Raw genomic sequence first — 19,174 nt, 5'->3', positions numbered from 1 at the left:
ACGAACCACCGTTGGAAGAGGTTATAGGTTTTCATCATCATCTGTTTGCAATAAACACTGGTGTTCCTCAGGAATGCATCATTTCCTCATATTTGTATGCACTATGAAGACCTAGATAGATCTCATCTGGCTGAAAATCCACATGCAGAAACCTAAATTCTTATAGTGGGAACAAATTCCATGGTATGGACTTCTACACTCTGGCCTGCTTCCTGGTGCCCCCTTTCACCATCCAGGCCCAACGTTAAAAATGATGCCATCAAACAGGATGCCAGGTGTTTCCTTCTGTACCCTGAGGATGTGTAAATTTAGGTGTATTCAGCCCCTCCTCTCAGCAGAAAGCAACAGTGACAGCAATAATAAGGTGCGGGTGAGACTATTGCATCTCTCAATATCTTGGAATATTCAAATATTTTTTGTAAAAAAAAAAAACGGTCCAAAATCAAACAGCAAGACGGGTGGCCTTATCACTGCTTTACCAATGCTAAGCCAACCCTAGACAAGCTACATTGGCTGCATATCCATAAAAGAATACATTTCAATACATAGGTACATTAGTATCTCACAATTCTTAAAGGTTATGATCACCAGATACTCTCCCACTCGGACTCTTCGTTCGACTTTTGCAAACGTATTAATGCAGCATCACTTCAATAAATCCACTTTTAGAGGAAAAGCCTTTTCTATTCTTGTCCCTCAACTTTGAAATAATTTGCCCTTTGAACTAAAGACATACGTACCCCTTCACTCACTTTTTAAAAGGAATTGAAAACCTTTTTTTTCTTCTAATTCTCTCTAATACACTCTCTTTCACTTTACATATTTTAACTCCCCACCAAGAAACCCAAAGGTGTATGCCTCCCACTGTAAATACTTCAAACTAAATTAATTTACTCATCAAAGAGCAGGCTGCATAGGATAAACCTCTTCCAAGCATAGATCTTTCAGGCTCAGTTGGCCCCTCATGTAACAAATTCCCATTTCTTCTTGCCTCTCTCATATGTTGTGAGGACTCCCTTGCCTACATTTTTCAATAATTATTTGCACATATTTTTATGGATCTTTTCTACCTCCTTATTGTTCTCTTGGTTCCTCGATATGAGTGATGTTCCTAGTTCTTTTACCTTTATTCATTTTCGCTCTTCTTAGAAAATTAACCCTCTGGTTGCCTATTGCCAAACTAATTAACACTCTTTACTGACCCAAAATGGTGAGGCTGTTCTACAGTGGACTGAAAATATGACCTGTTAGTCACATAGACATCTCAACAGTGAGGTATTTGCCGTGTTAGCTAGCTCACTATGACCCCCCTTTATGACTTGCTTTACTTCACCACAAGCCTTAACTCGTCATGAAATACTGCAATTTGCTAATATATGTTTTCGGTTCTGAATCTTTGGGTCTAAAGTCTTCAGACCTGCTAATTCTGGGCACAGACACAAAGGGCCTTTCAGAAAAACGTTTGGAGCTCGGGCTGCTGCAGAGACCATATCACATGAACTTACTCAGGTTCGGCTGTAGCACAGGTGGTGCCCGGTGTGACAATACTTTTTGATACCCCTCCTTTGACGACCTCCTCTGATTCCCTCACTACGGCCTGCCAAAGTGCCCCTCATCCCTCCATAGCCCCTCACTCACATGCATTTAATTTGTTTTAAAGAGCTGAGAAAGGCTGGCTTTATCAACTCACTGAGCTACCCAACATAAAACACAGATCTGTTCTTTCAAATAGGCATACTAGCCCTCTGTGCTACCTTATGGTGAGTCAAAACTGACACTAGACAAAACTCTTCATCTATCTCTCTAGAAGGAACATTAATCACAAGAGTTATCTTGACATGTTTATTGCTGCTTGAAAGCTGGACACACAAGGAACTCTGCAGCAGGTGTTTTTAAATCGTAAGTTATTGTTCAACACAGCTCCCAGCCCCCTCCCGCACCCCTGAGGCCAGTGCCTCCTCCAGGTCAGCGCCCAGTGCAGCCGCACCGGGCTCAATGCCCGAAAAACCTGCCCTGAACTTAATTCCGACCCAAACGTATCCACAGTGCAAAGTCCGGCCAACTCATAACGAGGGACCAGGTGGATAAAAAATATTGTCTCGCAAAGCATAGTGAGAGCAATCATTTTATCTGTGAGGCTGATTTATATAAAACCCATCTCTCGTTGATTCTAAGGAAAATGACAGTAGTTTGTATAATATGATCCTTATGTATTGCTTGCAGGCTGGCAGCCCGGAACGCCATTCACGCACCTGAAATCACCCGCCCGTGCAAACAGCAGCCGGATAGAGCTGGAGAAGGTGGTTGACTGGCGACCCGGGGATGAAATTGTCATCAGTGGACGGGATTCAGAAGATGATTCTAGACAAGATGAGGTTGTAACAATAGAAACTGTCAACGGCGCGGAAGTGGTTTTCAGGCCCCCTCTCAGGTACATTGATGCTGCACATCATCAGAATTCTCCTGAAAGCATCGTTTGGTAGTGTTTGAATACTGTGTTTCTTATTACACCAGAGCAGGGGCTGGATTACACAGATAATTTATAGTGCACTGAAATGCGCAGATACTTTGTTCCCCGCCACGTTTGACTCTATTAGATGAGGTACATGTAGTTTACCAGTGCTATTTAGTGACAACAAAAATTACCCACCTAAAACTTAGCAATATCTTTTTGATAAAGCGTAAATTTTATACTGTGCAATTTAAGAACGATTAACTCTTCGATTTGTAGTTAGATATGTATATGCTGAACCGCTCATAAGGGTTTTGCTGGCTGTAATTGATAAAAAGAAAATATTATTCCCCACAAATGCAGTAAAAAATATGCATTGACAAAGCCAGTAGGCCTGGCTATTTGATAGGTAGAAGTGCTTCTTCATTGTTTGACTAGTTTTTGTGTGTGTGGTTCTAAGCGTGAATAAGTGGATTGTGTGCTTAGCTAGTGGGTGAGTGAATGGATGGATGGATGAATAGTTTAAATAAATGAGTGCATAGACAGATGATTCGAAGGATAACATGTGACTGTGTCAATAAATGACTGAGGACAACTGATGCATAATGGCAGGTTTACAGCATCACTAATAATCAGCATATGCAGACATTTGCCCAGGGATTGGGTGGAATAGGAGCCAAAAAATGAGGAATAGGTGTATATGGGAAAGAGGAGTCGCGTAGGTAGGGGACAGGTGATTTGGTTTATACCAGAGTCCCTCCAGCTGCCTGTCAGTGACATTACATGACATTCGACATTTGTCCTTTCTGATGTCAGAAGAGGAGATGTGTGACACCACAAGAACGTACATCAAGTGATACTGGAACATCTGTCCCTCTAATCAGATCATCAGTTCTTAATACATAAATGACCAAAGGCCACAGTACATCGATTTACACTGAAATCTGTAATTAGTGACAACAGAGTTCGGAAACACTGGGCAGTAACTGCGTGGTTGTGTTTCCAAGCTCTGCTTTCACCAAAACATGCATTAACTGGAAGATTTGTCAAGTTAGTGCATGACAATAGGAAGTCCACAGACCGCCCTCAGCACTAATGCAGAAAATGCCATCATGATATGACCCAAGGCAGTAATTCTAGTGTTTGCAGGAATTCACGATAACAAATATTTTGCACAGCTTTAATTTTAAACATGATGCTAACTGCCTTATCCAGACTCCCCACCTCCTGCTGTGATTTTATTGATACGCTACTCTTTTCCTACAGAATGGAAGGTAAAGATCGGTTAATCTGAAGGCTTTTGCCTGTCTTTTCACGCATCTTATGGTCTTTTGTTGGTGTCTAGACTTTTGCATTGGTTCTGTTTTTGTCTGATTAATTTTTCATCCAGGAATGTTTCATACGGCGCCATCTTTTACTCTCCCCCTGATGTCCTTTCCAGGTACCACCACAGCTTTATAGAGCAGATGGTGAATGGAGAGCACCTTGTCCTGAGGCCTTTGGTGGCTGTGCTCACCAGAGACATTGTGTTGCGAGGAAACCTAACCAGAGAGCGGATATCCTACGTCCAGCAGTGCGCAGCTCTGGGATTCACAGGTAAGATGCTCAACATGTAGGAAGGCGATTGCTGATTGGAAAATGTTCTGCTTTAAAACACCACATAAGTGCCTTGATCCTTGAAAGATTGACCATTTCTTCAACTGTGTGTTAAATTCAAAGGTTCCTGTGCTACTGGAATTTACCAAACAAGACTGAGACCTGACTTATCGCAAGTCTAGGTATTTCTTAGATTCAAGGACTTGTGTTTCTACATATCCCATAAGCAGTGCTTAATTTAAGCCAGTGGTTTCTGGTGCTTGGCACTGACACTTAATTGTCAAAACCATCTCTTAGGAGAGTCTGCCACAGGGTGGTGCTGTTTGTCTTATATAGAGACGAGCACAACAACAGTTGTTTATTAATTATACCTTAAAATGCCTAATACCTGCCTTCTAAGCCATTCTTATAGCTTTGGGGGACTGGAATAGTCTGAACTGTCACACTTGGAGGAGTACGATGCTTAGTAGTTGTGTTGGTAATGCCTTTGGCAGTGCTGCAGGAGCAGTGGGCTGGTACAAGCAGTGATGTCCTGCTGACAAGGACCCCAGCACTTATTGTCTCACAAATTAAGCACTGCACATAGGTAAAATAATGCAGAAGTTAACCCTGGGGTAGAGGAGCTGCCCGAGCAAGGACCTGACGAACATGAGAGAGCTGTCAGTGATCAGCAAGTCGGGTGACATGTGTGGGCTTCTTCTTACTGTTCTGCTAGGCCTGTCACTGAAAATAGCTGACTGCACACGTGGCACAACAAGGGCTTCTCTGTGATATGAAACTGAAATAAAATCACACCCACTATCCGTCCCGACTATCTGCTGTAAAAGATAAAAATAGGCATCATTTTTCTTCTTGAAATGAAACATTCATCATGTGGCAGCGTTTCATTTAGCAAATCAATATTTATCCCACATTTAGAGACAAGAGAACATTTATACGATTATGGACTATGGGGGTGATTCTGAGACCGGCGGGCGGCGGAGGCCGCCCGCGAGTCTAACCCCGACAAAATACCGCTCCACGGTCGCAAGACCGCGGAGGGTATTTTGAGATTTGCCCTGGGCTGGCGGGCGGCCGCCAAAAGGCCGCCCGCCAGCCCAGGGCAAATCTACCTTCCCACAAGGACGCCGGCTCCGAATGGAGCCGGCGTAGTGGGAAGGTGCGACGGGTGCTGTTGCACCCGTCGCGTATTTCAGTGTCTGCTTTGCAGACACTGAAATACTTTGTGGGGCCCTCTTACGGGGGCCCCTGCAGTGCCCATGCCATTGGCATGGGCACTGCAGGGGCCCCCAGGGGCCCCGCGACACCCCCTACCGCCATCCTGTTCCTGGCGGGAGACCCGCCAGGAACAGGATGGCGGTAGGGGGTGTCAGAATCCCCATGGCTGCGGAGCGCGCTCCGCAGCCATGGAGGATTCACCCGAGCAGCGGAAAGTCGGCGGGAGACCGCCGACTTTCCGTTTCTGACCGCGGCTGAACCGCCGCGGTCAGAATGCTCGAGGGAGCACCGCCAGCCTGTTGGCGCTGCTCCCGTGGTCGATGACCCTGGCGGTCACCGGCCGCCAGGGTCAGAATGACCCCCTATATCATCTGCCACCACTGCGTTGCATTCTAATGGTGCCATGCAAATGCTATTTATATGCCTTGATTAAAATTATTTGCTTTGCAGAGCAGAAAAGCAAGTCACTTCACGGTCACTAGGTTTACACTTTTCACAGATCAGGATCTTGATAGTTGAGGTTTGTCCCTGGCATGACGGATTAAAGGATATAGGCCTACTTAGGTTGTGTTGCTGGGATTTACGCTCAAAAGACTATTTGGTGTTGATGATGAGTTCGTTTAAAGAAAAGATCTTACTGGTCCTGAAAGCCAGAATCCAAAAATAAGAAAGAGTTAGTAACAAAAGTATGCATGTCACTGCCTCCGTTATTTTCTATGAGAGTGTGTTGCACTACCAGTGGCTGGCCATGTGTGGTTCTGGTTGTACTCCAAGTCTCATCTGGAGTCCACATACTACATAATTGCATCCTTTTTGGCTGTAGTAACTTTAGAAGTGCAATTTGTGGATAGCAATGAGCTTACTCTTTTGTGGGTGGGTGGCTGTCACGCTCTACACCCTTCTTTGCCCCCCCTAAAGCCCTCTTTACCCCTCTCTAAACCCATCCCATTTAGTTATGGGTATTCCTCCTTTCCGGCCACTTCCTCCTGTCCGTATCACATGTAGTACTAAGTAGTAAAAATGCATTTCTGAGGATCTCCCCATAGAAAAGTTAAGACAGATGGAGGTGAGGTGGAGGTTTACACTTGTATGTTTGCAAATACCATTTTGTAGTAAGTAGTACTATTGCAGTACTACTTTACATAATACAAAATGCAGCTTGTGAATCAGGCCCCAAAAATTGTTTTCTTCTTAGTGCTTTACTTTCTCATTTTGGGATTCATTCTCGGAGCTATCTACTTTTTAGTGATGAATGCGTAACATTGAAATATTTTCTATTTTAAGTGCCTGACTCCATTATTTTATATAGGAGCGTCCTGCACTACAAAAGGTTGGTCGTATATGGTGCTGAACTTATTCCAGGTCTGAGCTCCTATAATTTTCTGTACTTTTTGACTCTGGCAGATTTACACTCGTAAAATTGGCTCCACCTTCATGGGGTAGGAACATGTAAGTTTACATTTTGTGGTACATTTACACTCGGAAATGGTGAACACTCAAAAGTAGTTTGATACATAGTAAAAGAGTAACTTTACTGGTGTAGATTTACTCTGTGTAAATTTCCCTTTGTGAACAGCCTCCTATATAATTCAGGGACTTGACACAACTTGAAGCTGATGTGCAGTCCTTGAGATCCTCACCTCTAGCCATGCTTTCTAGAAATGGGGGTGAGGAGGATGGGAGCAGGTGTTTCGTGAATAACCACGCTGAAGTTCAAAAGGTGAATGAGCCATAAAGATTCCTTTATATTTTGTCTTTACCTTGTCACATTTGCTGTGTGTTCAAAGGCAGAGTGTGTTCACTGTATTCACTGTATTTTAATCACGTTGTCTCTGTTATTCAATCTGTACCCTTTGTGCTAGTATCTGCTGCCTAGTAGTCACGTTATTGTTTTTGTCCTCTCGGTGCGCTTGTATCACTTCTTGCTCCCTCCCCTTGCGTGTCTCCCTCCTCCTCTGACCCCACCGCCCCCAATCCAGCACCATCCACCCGCTTCCCTGACTTTTTTCTCCTACTCTACACCCCCTGCCCTCCCACCTCCCCCTCCCCTCTAGCTGCCTAGCGTTATTTCCCCCCCCCCACTCGCCGCTCCCTCACCCGTTTTCCCGCCGCTTCCGCGCCCGGACCGCGCCCAGCGCCAAAACCCCTGGACCTCGCACTCCGCACCGCACACCGCCCAGGCTCAGCTACGACGCCGCCTCCCTCCACGCACTCAACAACGGCCGAGACCAACACTGCTACCAAGCCGCCCCGAAGCACACCCACGGACCTTTCACCTGCCGCAACTGCCATTTCTCCTGCGACCGAACCTCCAAACCAACAACCACCAGACCGAACCACCTCCGCTGCATACTCCTCAACAGCCGCTCCGCACGCAAACACGCCGCGGAACTCTGGGACCTGCTCGACAGCACCGCCCCGGACGTAGCCTTCCTGACCGAGACATGGTGGAACGACTCATCCGCGCCAGACATCGCCATCGCCATCCCAGACGAATACAAGATCTCCTGCAGGGACCGCACCAACGGCTACGGAGGAGGACTTGCCATCATCCACAAATCCACCCTCAAGATCACCACCCACACCGACGACCACTTCAACACCGCAGAGCTTCTACACTTCCGGATCCACACTGACCCCAACACCACCCTCAGAGGAACGCTCGTCTACAGACCCCCCGGACCACGGGCCCAGTTCTGTGACACCATCGCCGACCTCGCAAGCACCCACGCACTCGCCTCCACGGAGACCTCAACTTTCACCTCGAGCACAACAACGACCACAACTCCACCACGCTGATCAGCAACCTCACGAACCTCGGACTCAGACAACTCGTCACGTCACCAACCCACGCCGCCGGACACACACTGGAAGCCATCTTCTCCACCAGCGACCACGTTACCTTCAAAGACACCACCGAACCCTACTGGACCGACCACCACTGCATCCGCTTCACCTACAACAAAAACACCGCACACCACCACAGCCGCCAACTCCCCCGCCGCAGCTGGGGCAAAGTCACTGAAGAACAACTTCTCAGCACCCTCTCTCAGAACCCACCGAACGAGCCCACCGACCCAGACACCGCGGCCTGCAACTTCAGACAATGGATCAACAACTGCACCAACATCCTCGCCCCACTGAAGAAACCCCCCCAGCAACCTCGCCAGCAAGAAAGCCTCCTGGTTCACCGACGAACTCCTGGCCTCCAAACGCGCCTGCAGGAAACTGTAAAAGAAATGGCTCCAAGAACGCACACCGGACAACCACGTAACCCTCAAAGACACCACCTGCAGACACCACCACCTCATCAGGACCACCAAGAGGTCCTCCTTCAAAGACCACCTAGACAACAACGCACACGACAGCAAAGAGCTCTTCCGCATCGTATAGGAACTGTCCAACCCCAGCGCCAATGTCAACGACATCCTGCCCTCTCAGGAACTCTGCGACTCCCTCGCCGCTTTTTTCCACAGCAAGATCGCCGACATCCACAGCAGCTTCAACTCCCCGACCACGCCCACCTCCGTCACCACCTCGAACCCAAGCATCGCCAACCCCATCACCGCCTGGTCCATCGTCGACGACGACGCAACACGCAAAATCATGAACTCCATCCACTCCGGATCACCGACTGCCCCCACCACATCTTCAGCAAAGCCGACTCTATCATCGCGCCCCAACTCCGCAAGATCATCAACGCCTCTTTCGAAACAGGCACCTTCCCGGAAAGCTGGAAGCACGCAGACATCAACGCCCTCCTCAAGAAACCCAAAGCCGACCCCAAGGACCTCAAGAACTTCCGCCCCATCTCCCTCCTCCCCTACCCAGCGAAAGTCGCAGAAAAGATCGTCAACCTTCAACTGACACGCCACATCGAAGACAACAACGCCCTCGACCCCTCACAAACCGGATTTAGACGCAACCACAGCACTGAGACCGCCCTCATCGCCGCCACAGATGACATCAGACGCCAACTCGACCACGGCGAGACCTTCGCCCTCATCCTCCTAGACCTCTCTGCGGCCTTCGATGCGGTCTGCCACAGCACCCTACTATCACGCCTCCAAGAAGCCAGCATCCAGGAAAAAGCCCTAGCCTGGACCTCATCCTTCCTCTCCGGCAGAACACAGACCGTCCGCCTCCCACCCTTCCGCTCAGAAGCCAACAACATCATCTGCGGCGTCCCCGAGGGCTCCTCCCTAAGCCCAATGCTGTTCAACATTTACATGGCCCCCCTCGCACAAGTGGCCCGCCGTCACGACCTCAACATCATCACCTACGCCAACGACACTCAGCTCATCCTCTTCCTCACCAACGACCCCGCCACCGCCAAAGCCAACCTCCACGAAGGAATGAAGGCAGTCGCAGACTGGATGAGAAATAGCCGCCTGAAACTCAACACCGACAAGACAGAAATCCTCATCCTCGGGACATCCCCCTCCACCTGGGACGACTCGTGGTGGCCCACCACCCTTGGGACGGCCCGACGCCCACCAACCACGCCCGCAACTTGGGATTCATCCTCGACTCTGCACTCTCCATGGACAGACAAGTCAGCGCTGTCACCTCCTCCTGCTACAACACCCTCCGCACCCTCCGCAGGATCTACAAGTGGATCCCGACCAACACCAGGAAGACAGTGACCCACGCCCTCGTCAGCAGCAGATTGGACTACGGCAACGCACTCTATGCAGGAATCCCAGCAAAACACCTCCAACGACTTCAACGCATCCAAAACGCCTCAGCCCGACTCATCACCAACGCACCCCGCCACAGCCACATCACCCCTCACCTCAAAGAGCTCCACTGGCTTTCCGTCGACAAAAGGGTCACCTTCAAGCTCCTCACCCACGCACACAAAGCACTCCACAACGCCGGCCCCACCTACCTCAACAACAGACTCAATTTCTACACGCCGACCTGCCAACTGCGATCCGCGAGCCTCGCCCTCGCCACCGTCCCCCGCATCCAACGAACCACCTCCGGCGGCAGATCCTTCTCCTACCTCGCGCCAAGACCTGGAACACGCTCCCTACCTACCTCCGACAGACTCAAGACCTACTCGCCTTCAGAAGTCTCCTCAAAACCTGCCTCTTCGAGCAGTAGCAGTCTCCCCGCCCCCCCCCCGACGGGTAAGTAGCGCGCTCTATAAATGTCTGTGATTGATTGATAGAGGTCAAATATCAGGCTATGTCTTCTGACAAATAGCTTCTTGTTCATTTAACATGGAGATTAGTGTTTACTGTTCATTCACTGACTACAAAATGTGGGCACTTTGTAAAGTGAACTATGTGACAATCCTGTTTGGGGGAGCATGAAAGGTACTGCTGTGAGGTGTCTTTTTGCTTTCAAACACTACCTCATTGTGTAAGTGTCTGAACTGCAAATATTTCAAAAATATACAAGCAGCTAAGAAAGCGCAAATAAAGCACTTTTTCTGTAAATCTGTAGTGTGATTGTACTCGCAACGCAAACATATTTAATAGGATCAAAACAAATCTAGACACTTTACTAGTGATGTGCAAATGATTATTATTTACTGAAACCCGATTTCATACATTGTTGTTTGTATTTTAAATAGTTTTATCAGTAAATCTGTCTGCATGTCTCTGCACATTTAGAAGCCATTTCAATGAAAAATGTGCTGTCTGTAAATAACGGTGAGTTTCCACACCATGCTGTGGTGATACAGTGTGCTCCAAAATGCACACCAGCATCCTTACCACTCTCTTGCTGAATGGACGCAGTTCATTCGTTGCACTTGTTTTTTGTGTGGAGCTTGAATTTTTCACAATACCTATGCTTTGGATGATGTAACATTGATGGCAGCACCCGCACTCTGAATATTGTTCCAGCACCACTGCCGCTAGTAGATATCATTTGCATGGGGACATTACTATTACACTTTGCTGAACTTTTCTTGAATGGGCCTTGTTATTTTGGTCTGCTTTCACCATGCACAAAACTTCATCCTCCACCCGTTTGGTCTTTTCGTTGATTCCCCTTATTGTTTTTTACCTCTTGCCACCTTGACTGCTTCTGTAGTGTAGAGCATTTGCATGTCAACAAATCTTGTTATTATTGTAATGTAGGTATTGCGAGCTGATCTCTGTTTAGTTGCTCTTTGAAAGTACCAAATTCACAAGTTGTTGCTAAGATGTGAATAGCAGTTGTATATATTTCCACAGATTTACCTGCTTCGCTTGCTCTAGTTAAAAAAAAAAGTATCCTCAGAGCAAAACTTTATTCTGTAGTAAACTGCTTTTCCAGTTGACTGACTCCTTATTTATATTCATCAGTCTCACTTCCACAATTGGGAGGTGTTTAAAAATGTTTTCAAATTAAAGATGCACGCTCTGCGTGCCCATCCATAGTAGGAGACTATCTTTGAATGCTTTGTCTCAAAACAAAAAACAACCATTCCAAAATGGCTGTCACGTAAGCATGCAGGCTAGCCATCTTGGAATGGATTAAAAGCCATACAGAGGTACTCAGCAGTGACATTAGTAAGCTTACTTGTGAGAGGATCACCCCATAGAAAAGATGTGAAAGGTGGAGATTTACACTTGCTGGTTTGTGAACAGCATTTTGTAGTACTTTAGTAGTACCACTGTAGTACTACTGAAGGTACTACTAAATGCAGTTTGTCAATAGGGCCCAATGTGTTTTCCACTCCTTTTCTCATAAAAAGTTTGTATTTCTTTAATATCTCTTGCACTTCTTTTCTGTTTCTCTTCATTTCTGTGATATTTTCCTTATTCAGTATGTAGATTTCATACACACCTATATCTTCAGTTGTCATAAGAGCCTCATATCACTGCATGCAGGATTGCCTCCTGACGATTGATGCCAGGATGATCCTAGACAACCCGTATACCAAATCTGACCAGACTGAGTTTCTACGGTCCTAAATAGGTGGAGCTGGCCTTCTTGTCTATAATAAAATCTAGATTTCCTCTGCACTTAAAGCTACGAGAATTTCCCTTTGTCCCATATTTTTTCCTATCATAGTAGTCTCTAAGGTTTTTATTGTTATCCTGGTTGTTTCCAAAAACTCATATTTCTAAAGAAAACATCAGTCAGTTCAATTCGCTCATTCCCTGTCAAGATTTGTCTTCCTCCATATGTTCTCAGTGCGATTGTATAGTCTCTGATGCTCTTCATCATGGTGGGCTGTGTCAGTGGGGCTCCTCAAGAATATGTTGTGTCCCTATATTCTGAGGTGAACCAAATTGTGGGACAGGAGAAGTGATAGTATTTGCCACACATATGGAAATTCACTCTTCCTGTGCATTAGCTCTTTATAAACGTCATGCAGAACTACTTACGCATGTAAAACACTGCACGTATTTGTTTTATTGCAGATCAGCAGAAGAACCACTAGTATGCCATAGGAATATTACAGCACACTTTTACTCCAATAACATTTTACACTGTAAGTCAAAGGTTAGTGCACTACATTGCCAATGTGTGCAAGTCTGTGTACAGACACAGACCGACTCAGAATGAGATGTGTTACTGTTAGAAGGCAGGAAGACATCTATATATTTATGTGTTTTATATTTTGGGGTGAGGTAGGACCTGTGAACTTTAAGAAATAAAAGGTTTCTCGACATTAAATGTAATCAGAACAATATATCGCATTGGGGTGAAATTTTCTTACCACGGTAATCAATCTGCTTGCTTCCCAGTGCTTCTACACATTAATTTTATGCCCTGGTGCTTGGCATACAGGGCCTCATTATGACTCTAGTGGTCACCAGACCACCAAGGCCATGGTCCCGGTCGGACCACCGCCAAAGTGGCGGTCCGACCGCGAGATTATGACCGTGGTGCAGCCCCCACAGTCCAACCGCTGACTCCACCAAGCTGCAGCCCTGCGGTTATAGTCCGCCAGGTCAGCGCTGCAAGCCGTGCTGCCATGGGAATTACGAGCCCTCATCCGCCAGATTGTCCCTGGCAGTTTACACGCCATGGAAAGACTGATGGAATAGGGGACGCGGGCGGCCCCTGCACTGCCCATGCACTTAGGCCGCAACGCCACATTGCAGCCAGCTTCAATGTTAAGGCCCTGTTCACCGCAAGGCCGGTGTGTGGATCACCGGCTCTGCAGGGAACTCCTAATAGGGCCGGCGGGTTTCAGGCCGCACAGGCAGCCTGGTGGCGGAAAGAGTTTGGCTGGCGGCCTCCGCCACCCGCCAAACGTAAAATGAGGACCATAGGGGGTCATTCCGACCCTGGCGGTCATAGACCGCCAGGGCCAGGGCCAGGGACCGCGGATGCACCACCAACAGGCTGGCGGTGCATCCAGGCCAATTCTGACCGCGGAGGTAAAGCCGCGGTCAGAAAAGGGAAACCGGCGGTTTCCCGACGATTTTCCCCTGGCCTGAGGAATCCTCCATGGCGGCGCTGCAGGCAGCGCCGCCATGGGGATTCCGACCCCCTTCCTGCCAGCCTGGTTCTGGCGGTTTTGACCGCCAGAACCTTGCTGGCGGGAACGGGTGTCGTGGGGCCCCTGGGGGCCCCTGCAGTGCCCATGCCAATGGCATGGGCACTGCAGGGGCCCCCTAACAGGGCCCAACAAAGATTTTCAGTGTCTGCATAGCAGACACTGAAAATCACGACGGGTGCAAGTGCACCCGTCGCACCCTTTCCACTCTGCCGGCTCCATTCGGAGCAGGCATCCTCGTGGAAGGGGGTTTCCCGCTGGGCGGGCGGGCGGCCTTCTGGCGGTCGCCCGCCGGCCCAGCGGGAAACTCAGAATTACTGCGGCGGTCTTTTGACCGCGCTGCGGTATTCTGTCGGGGGAAGTTTGGCGGGCAGCCTCCGCCGCCCGCCGAAGTCAGAATGACCCCCATAGTGTCTTAATTATGCCCTTTTGTAGAAAATACTCATGTAAATTAAAATAATAATATTAGGTGTCACTACTCTGAATTATGTGCATATTTTGTGTATATTTCTGAAAGATTTATTCTACTCACTGACTCAAATACAGAAATGTAGGTGCTGTTGTTTACCACTTAACTTTCCTGTCACACCTGTGTCTTAAATTAGGTTGGTCTCCACAATTCATTTGTGTTTCGATTTCACCTGCAATATTTTCTCATTAATTAAGTTAGCAGAAAATAAGCTGAGCTAAAAAATGTTCAGTAATCGGGTTACCAAAACAAACAGGAGAGGAATTGATAATATCCGGAACTATCCCATGCCTCTCCAGGTGAGTCACATAGAGTCACACAGTTATAGTAGTTTTGAAGGAGTGCTCATCTCAAGCCTCTTCTAAATTGTAACTCAGCAACGTCATGGGACCATTTTACAAGTCAGAAAAAGTATCTGACTCACAAAATGGGCTTTGTACATTACCAAAAGGGACTTTGTGGTTGTAAACCCAGTGACGGTATGCAACTGTAAAATCCTTTTGTACATGTAGCCCAAGGTTTCTGCTAGTTATTCCTCAAAACACCAAGGGGGTCATTCCGACCCTGGCGGTAAAAACCGCCAGGGCCGGGGTCCGCGGGAGCACTGCCAACAGGCTGGCGGTGCTCCTTTGGGCATTCTGACCGCGGCGGTACAGCCGCGGCCAGAAACGGAAAGTCGGCAGTGTACCGCCGACTTTCCGCTGCCCAGAGGAATCCTCCATGGCGGCGCAGCTTGCTGCGCCGCCATGGGGATTCCGACCCCCATACCGCCATCCTGTTCCTGGCGGTTTCGGCCGCCAGGAACAGGATGGCGGTATGGGGTGTCGTGGGGCCCCTGGGGGCCCCTGCAGTGCCCATGCCAATGGCATGGGCACTGCAGGGGCCCCCGTAAGAGGGCCCCACTTTGAATTTCAGTGTCTGCTTAGCAGACACTGAAATTTGCGATGGGTGCTACTGCACCCGTCGCACCCCTTCCACTCCGCCGGCTCCATTCGGAGCTGGCTTCATCGTGGAAGGGTGTTTCCCACTGGGCTGGCGGGCGGTCGCCCGCCAGCCCAGTGGGAAACCCAGAATGACTGCCGCGGTCTTTTGACCGCGGTACGGTCTTCTGGCGGTTCCCGCTTGGCGGGGGAATGACCCCCCAAGTCTAGTTCTAATTTTTGCAGAAAGTGCAGTTGCAATTATTTTGCCAGACGAGACATTACTTATTTAACAGTCGAGTTCACAGACAGGTTCATATTCTGAGGTCTTGGTGTGTAAATGTTTTGTTGTGTTGACAGACACTTCTGTTATTTAACAATATGACAGCACTACACCAAAATGTAAATAGATAGCAAAGATGCAGTTGCTCACAGAAAGATATGCTATTAGTTACCATTATTGAGTGTGGGGCTAAGCTAGCACTTCCTAGAGGTGAAGTTTCAAGCGGGTCATTGTAAAGAAATGCCTCTTGTTGCTTGTTCACCTCCATATTTTTAGACTGATGTTGCTGGTTTTTTGACTCAGAGTGCCCTGAGGCCTGCTAACCAGACCTAAGTGTCAGTGTTCTAACCCTATACCAAAGTTATGTTGGATTGGCTACATCCAGTTGGCAAGTGCTCACTTACCTATTAGTCCCTCTGTAATATGTTATACATGGTACCCGGGGCATGTAAGGCAGAGGGTCCACCCAGGGCTGCAGCACTGTTTGTGCCACCCTAAGTCGACACAGTACAAAATGGCTCCAAGCCTGCCACTGAAGACTGGTAGAACAGGGTTTACACTGCTAGTTCGACTTTGCTATTAAAACATAAGCTAGGGAAAGCCTATGGAGCCCTGTGGCAGGGATCTGTATATTATTAATTAGGACATATATTTTTCATATGTCTTAATAGCAACACTTCTAAGTATGTGTTTTGCTGTGGATAAGTTAGTAGCCTCATTGGCTAACACAGGGTTACTGGCTGGCAACCCAGCCTGGCTAACTTCTGAATGGGACTAGTTATCTGGGTCGATTAAGGTGTCACATTAAATGTGACTAGATGGCCAAGCCAAAATTAATTCCACTTTTAAAGTTAAGCAACTTTTAGAAAGTTGCCACTCTGTGTCCCAGTTAGTCCAGTGGCCTCACAAAGGCATAAACACACAGATAGCTTTCTGACCACATGGGGAGACGTGTGAATGACTCCCAGGCTCAGGAACAAAAGCAGTTGCAGCAGAGCAAGATGTCGTCTTCTCTCCCAAGATGGCCAGTCGGGAGTTAGCCCAAAAGGTGAACATAAAAGGGGAGCCGCCTATGAAGGCCCAACAAGCACAACACTCCTGAGCAGATTGCCTTTTGTTCCGGTAGACAGAATGGAGACAGAACCAGGGAGGGAAAACCCATCCCCAAACTGGTTTTCCCGTGGATGTATAGCCCACTGGCAGCCACATCTCTAAGGTGGGCTATCAAGCTCCTGACAACCGAAGAAGGGTCATGCCAATTTGAAAGGGCCAAGAATGTTGCACTCACAGATAACCAGATGCCACACATTGAAAGAAACACCTCACAAGATAAAAGGGGACCCAGTGGCCCATTGGCTATTGACCCCATAGTCTTCTGAGGGCACTTTTGTGGGATAAATATAGCAACCCTGGCACCTTGCCCCGCAGATCATGCTGGAATTGGAGAGAGGACCGACGAAGGATGGCCCTGGTGCCCTTGGACCCACATAAAGAGAGGCTGCACTGCTGGAAGGACTGCACCTTCTGCACTTTGGGCTACCAAAATTTGGACTGTGGCTCCCGGCTCAGGAAAAAGTTGGTCTCCAGCCAAACCTACAGCAGTAACTCCAACGATCGGTCAGCTGATTCCCTGGAGCCAGCTCCCAAGAGCTGAAGTAGCCCAAAACCGATAAAATGGTAGCCGCTGCAGATGCTTTGCTGCTACCAGTTGCCAAGCACCCAAGAGGACAAATCTGAGATAGCCAAATTTGCATCTTTGTCAGGAGGGCTATTAAGGTCTGGATTCATCATACCCAGGGGACACTAGCCCCACCTAAGGGTTTTGCCCCAACCTCAGTTCAAGGAGGCCAGTAGCTCAGTCTTGGCTGGCCTGCTACTGCAATATAGAGTATTTTGAGTGTCCCCTGTCTCTGTGGCCGACATCACCCCACATCTCCCAAGGACTGAGGCACAGCCACAAAGATACCCCAGTTGATAGCAACACAACATGAGCATCCTTTGAGCACCTATAGTTGTGTCATCAACATCAGGACAACTCCATTGATGTCTATGGCGGTCATTCTGTAAAGTTTGAAACTCGCTCTAAAAATGCTTTGGTGGCCAAGTACCTGTCCAAAGTATCCTTTGTGCCTCCCTAGACCTCTGCTCTGCCAGACTTGGTCGCCCAACTTGGGCCGGAGTTCTCAAACTAACTCTTACAAACTTTTCAAAAGTTTCCAAACTTTTTGTTGGCTAATGGTTATTTGCGGTTGATATAAAAGTTATTAAATGCTTTAAGAATTCATAATTCCAGAACCAAGGGATTCTGATGATCAAGGACTCTGAAAATTCATAAAAATACGCTCTATATTTTATGAAGTGGTGTTGTTTATCATTCTTGTTATGTGGCTTTCTTATTCCGTTGTTTGCTGCTGCTTTACACTAAGTTAGCCTTACTGCTCACAGCCATTACTACCCAGGGTTGAGCTTAAGGTTGAGTAAGCCTGACTGGGCCCAGGCGGTATTTGTGAGTGTACTCCACAATAAGGCCCCATAGCCCTATCATATAGTATACCCAAATTCTCACAGTCATGGTGCCCCCCTGTCAACGCTCATAGGGGATCTGCATGTGTGCTATGGTTTCCCAGAGGCACAGCTATCCAAAGAGGATCCATTTGCAGCAGGGTCTAGGGGTGTGAGGGGACCCATGCACCCCAATTAGTAACTTTTTACTACCTAACAATTGGATGAAGGGCCCTCGTTATGTTCTTACCTTAGGGCCATTGACACCCTTGTGAAGCACCTGTACAGTTGTTATAAATAGGGCTCCCGGTTTTATGGTATTTATTTGTTAGGCATGTCCTTCCATATTTATCCATACCTGTTTTGTGCTCATTGTATCTGTACTTATCCATATTTAATCTTATGTATTCTGTGGAAAAATAATGTGCATACAGTATATTTCTGCATTTATTTTATTTAATCAGTACAAGTAACACTTACATTCCTGACAGTTTTAATGCTATAGGAAGCCATATATAATGCATCACTCCTACACTCCTATTAAAAATTACATTGTTGTATAAACACATGCACACATGCGCATCTGCAACTGTTTAAAGCTTCATTAGGAAACCCTGACCCATTTTTTAGATGCTCTTCTAATCAGCGGTTGGCCTGCTTTCATGACTAACAGAATCAAGAATTGATAAATGACTTATTTTTGTTTTTTATTTATTTAAAAATTAATACAGATAGGGACATATATAATATTATTGTAGAAATGCTTCTTATTGTTGTATGTGTATCTAAATTATGGAGTGTTTTTAGAACGTATTTAACATCCGATTGCAAATGTATTACTGATTGTTCTTTTATTTTTTGTTTTAATTGTATGAAATTTTATTATCTGTACAATAAACTATTTATTCATTAAGATAGGGACATAGGGGGTTATTACAACTTTGGAGGAGGTGTTAATCCGTCCCAAATGTGACGAATATACCACCAGCCGTATTACGAGTTCCATAGGATATAATGGACTCGTAATACGGCTGGTGGTATATCCGTCACTTTACCGTCACTTTTGGGACGGATTAACACCTCCTCCAAAGTTGTAATAACCCCCATAGATGGGTTTCTGTCTGCATCAATCTGTAAAATGAAGAAGAAATAGAAATAAGGGAGGCTTAGTGATAAATAAATGTCTCGTATGTAGAGCACAGGGGGTTAAGTCAATGCAGAGAAATCAAATCACAGTAAATAAATTGTGAGTAGGGACGAGTTGTTTTCTTCTGTAAATTGT

The 19,174-nt window shown here is 47.2% G+C and overlaps 1 protein-coding gene across 1 annotated transcript in view; it reads left to right on the top strand.

Moving 5' to 3' along the window:
• PKHD1 (PKHD1 ciliary IPT domain containing fibrocystin/polyductin) overlaps positions 1-19,174 on the top strand; it is a 1,684,711-nt gene that overhangs the window by 1,004,899 nt on the left and 660,638 nt on the right. Inside the window, exons 38-39 of the mRNA XM_069236642.1 lie at positions 2,224-2,431; positions 3,894-4,048. Coding sequence (XP_069092743.1) covers positions 2,224-2,431; positions 3,894-4,048 — 363 coding nt within the window. The remainder of the gene's footprint in view (positions 1-2,223; positions 2,432-3,893; positions 4,049-19,174) is intronic.

This window comes from Pleurodeles waltl, chromosome 5 (genome assembly GCF_031143425.1).
Source record: "Pleurodeles waltl isolate 20211129_DDA chromosome 5, aPleWal1.hap1.20221129, whole genome shotgun sequence".
Taxonomy (NCBI): Eukaryota; Metazoa; Chordata; class Amphibia; order Caudata; family Salamandridae; genus Pleurodeles; species Pleurodeles waltl.
The sequence above is the reverse complement of the archived record's forward strand: the minus strand, read 5'-3'. Positions and strand labels throughout refer to the sequence as shown.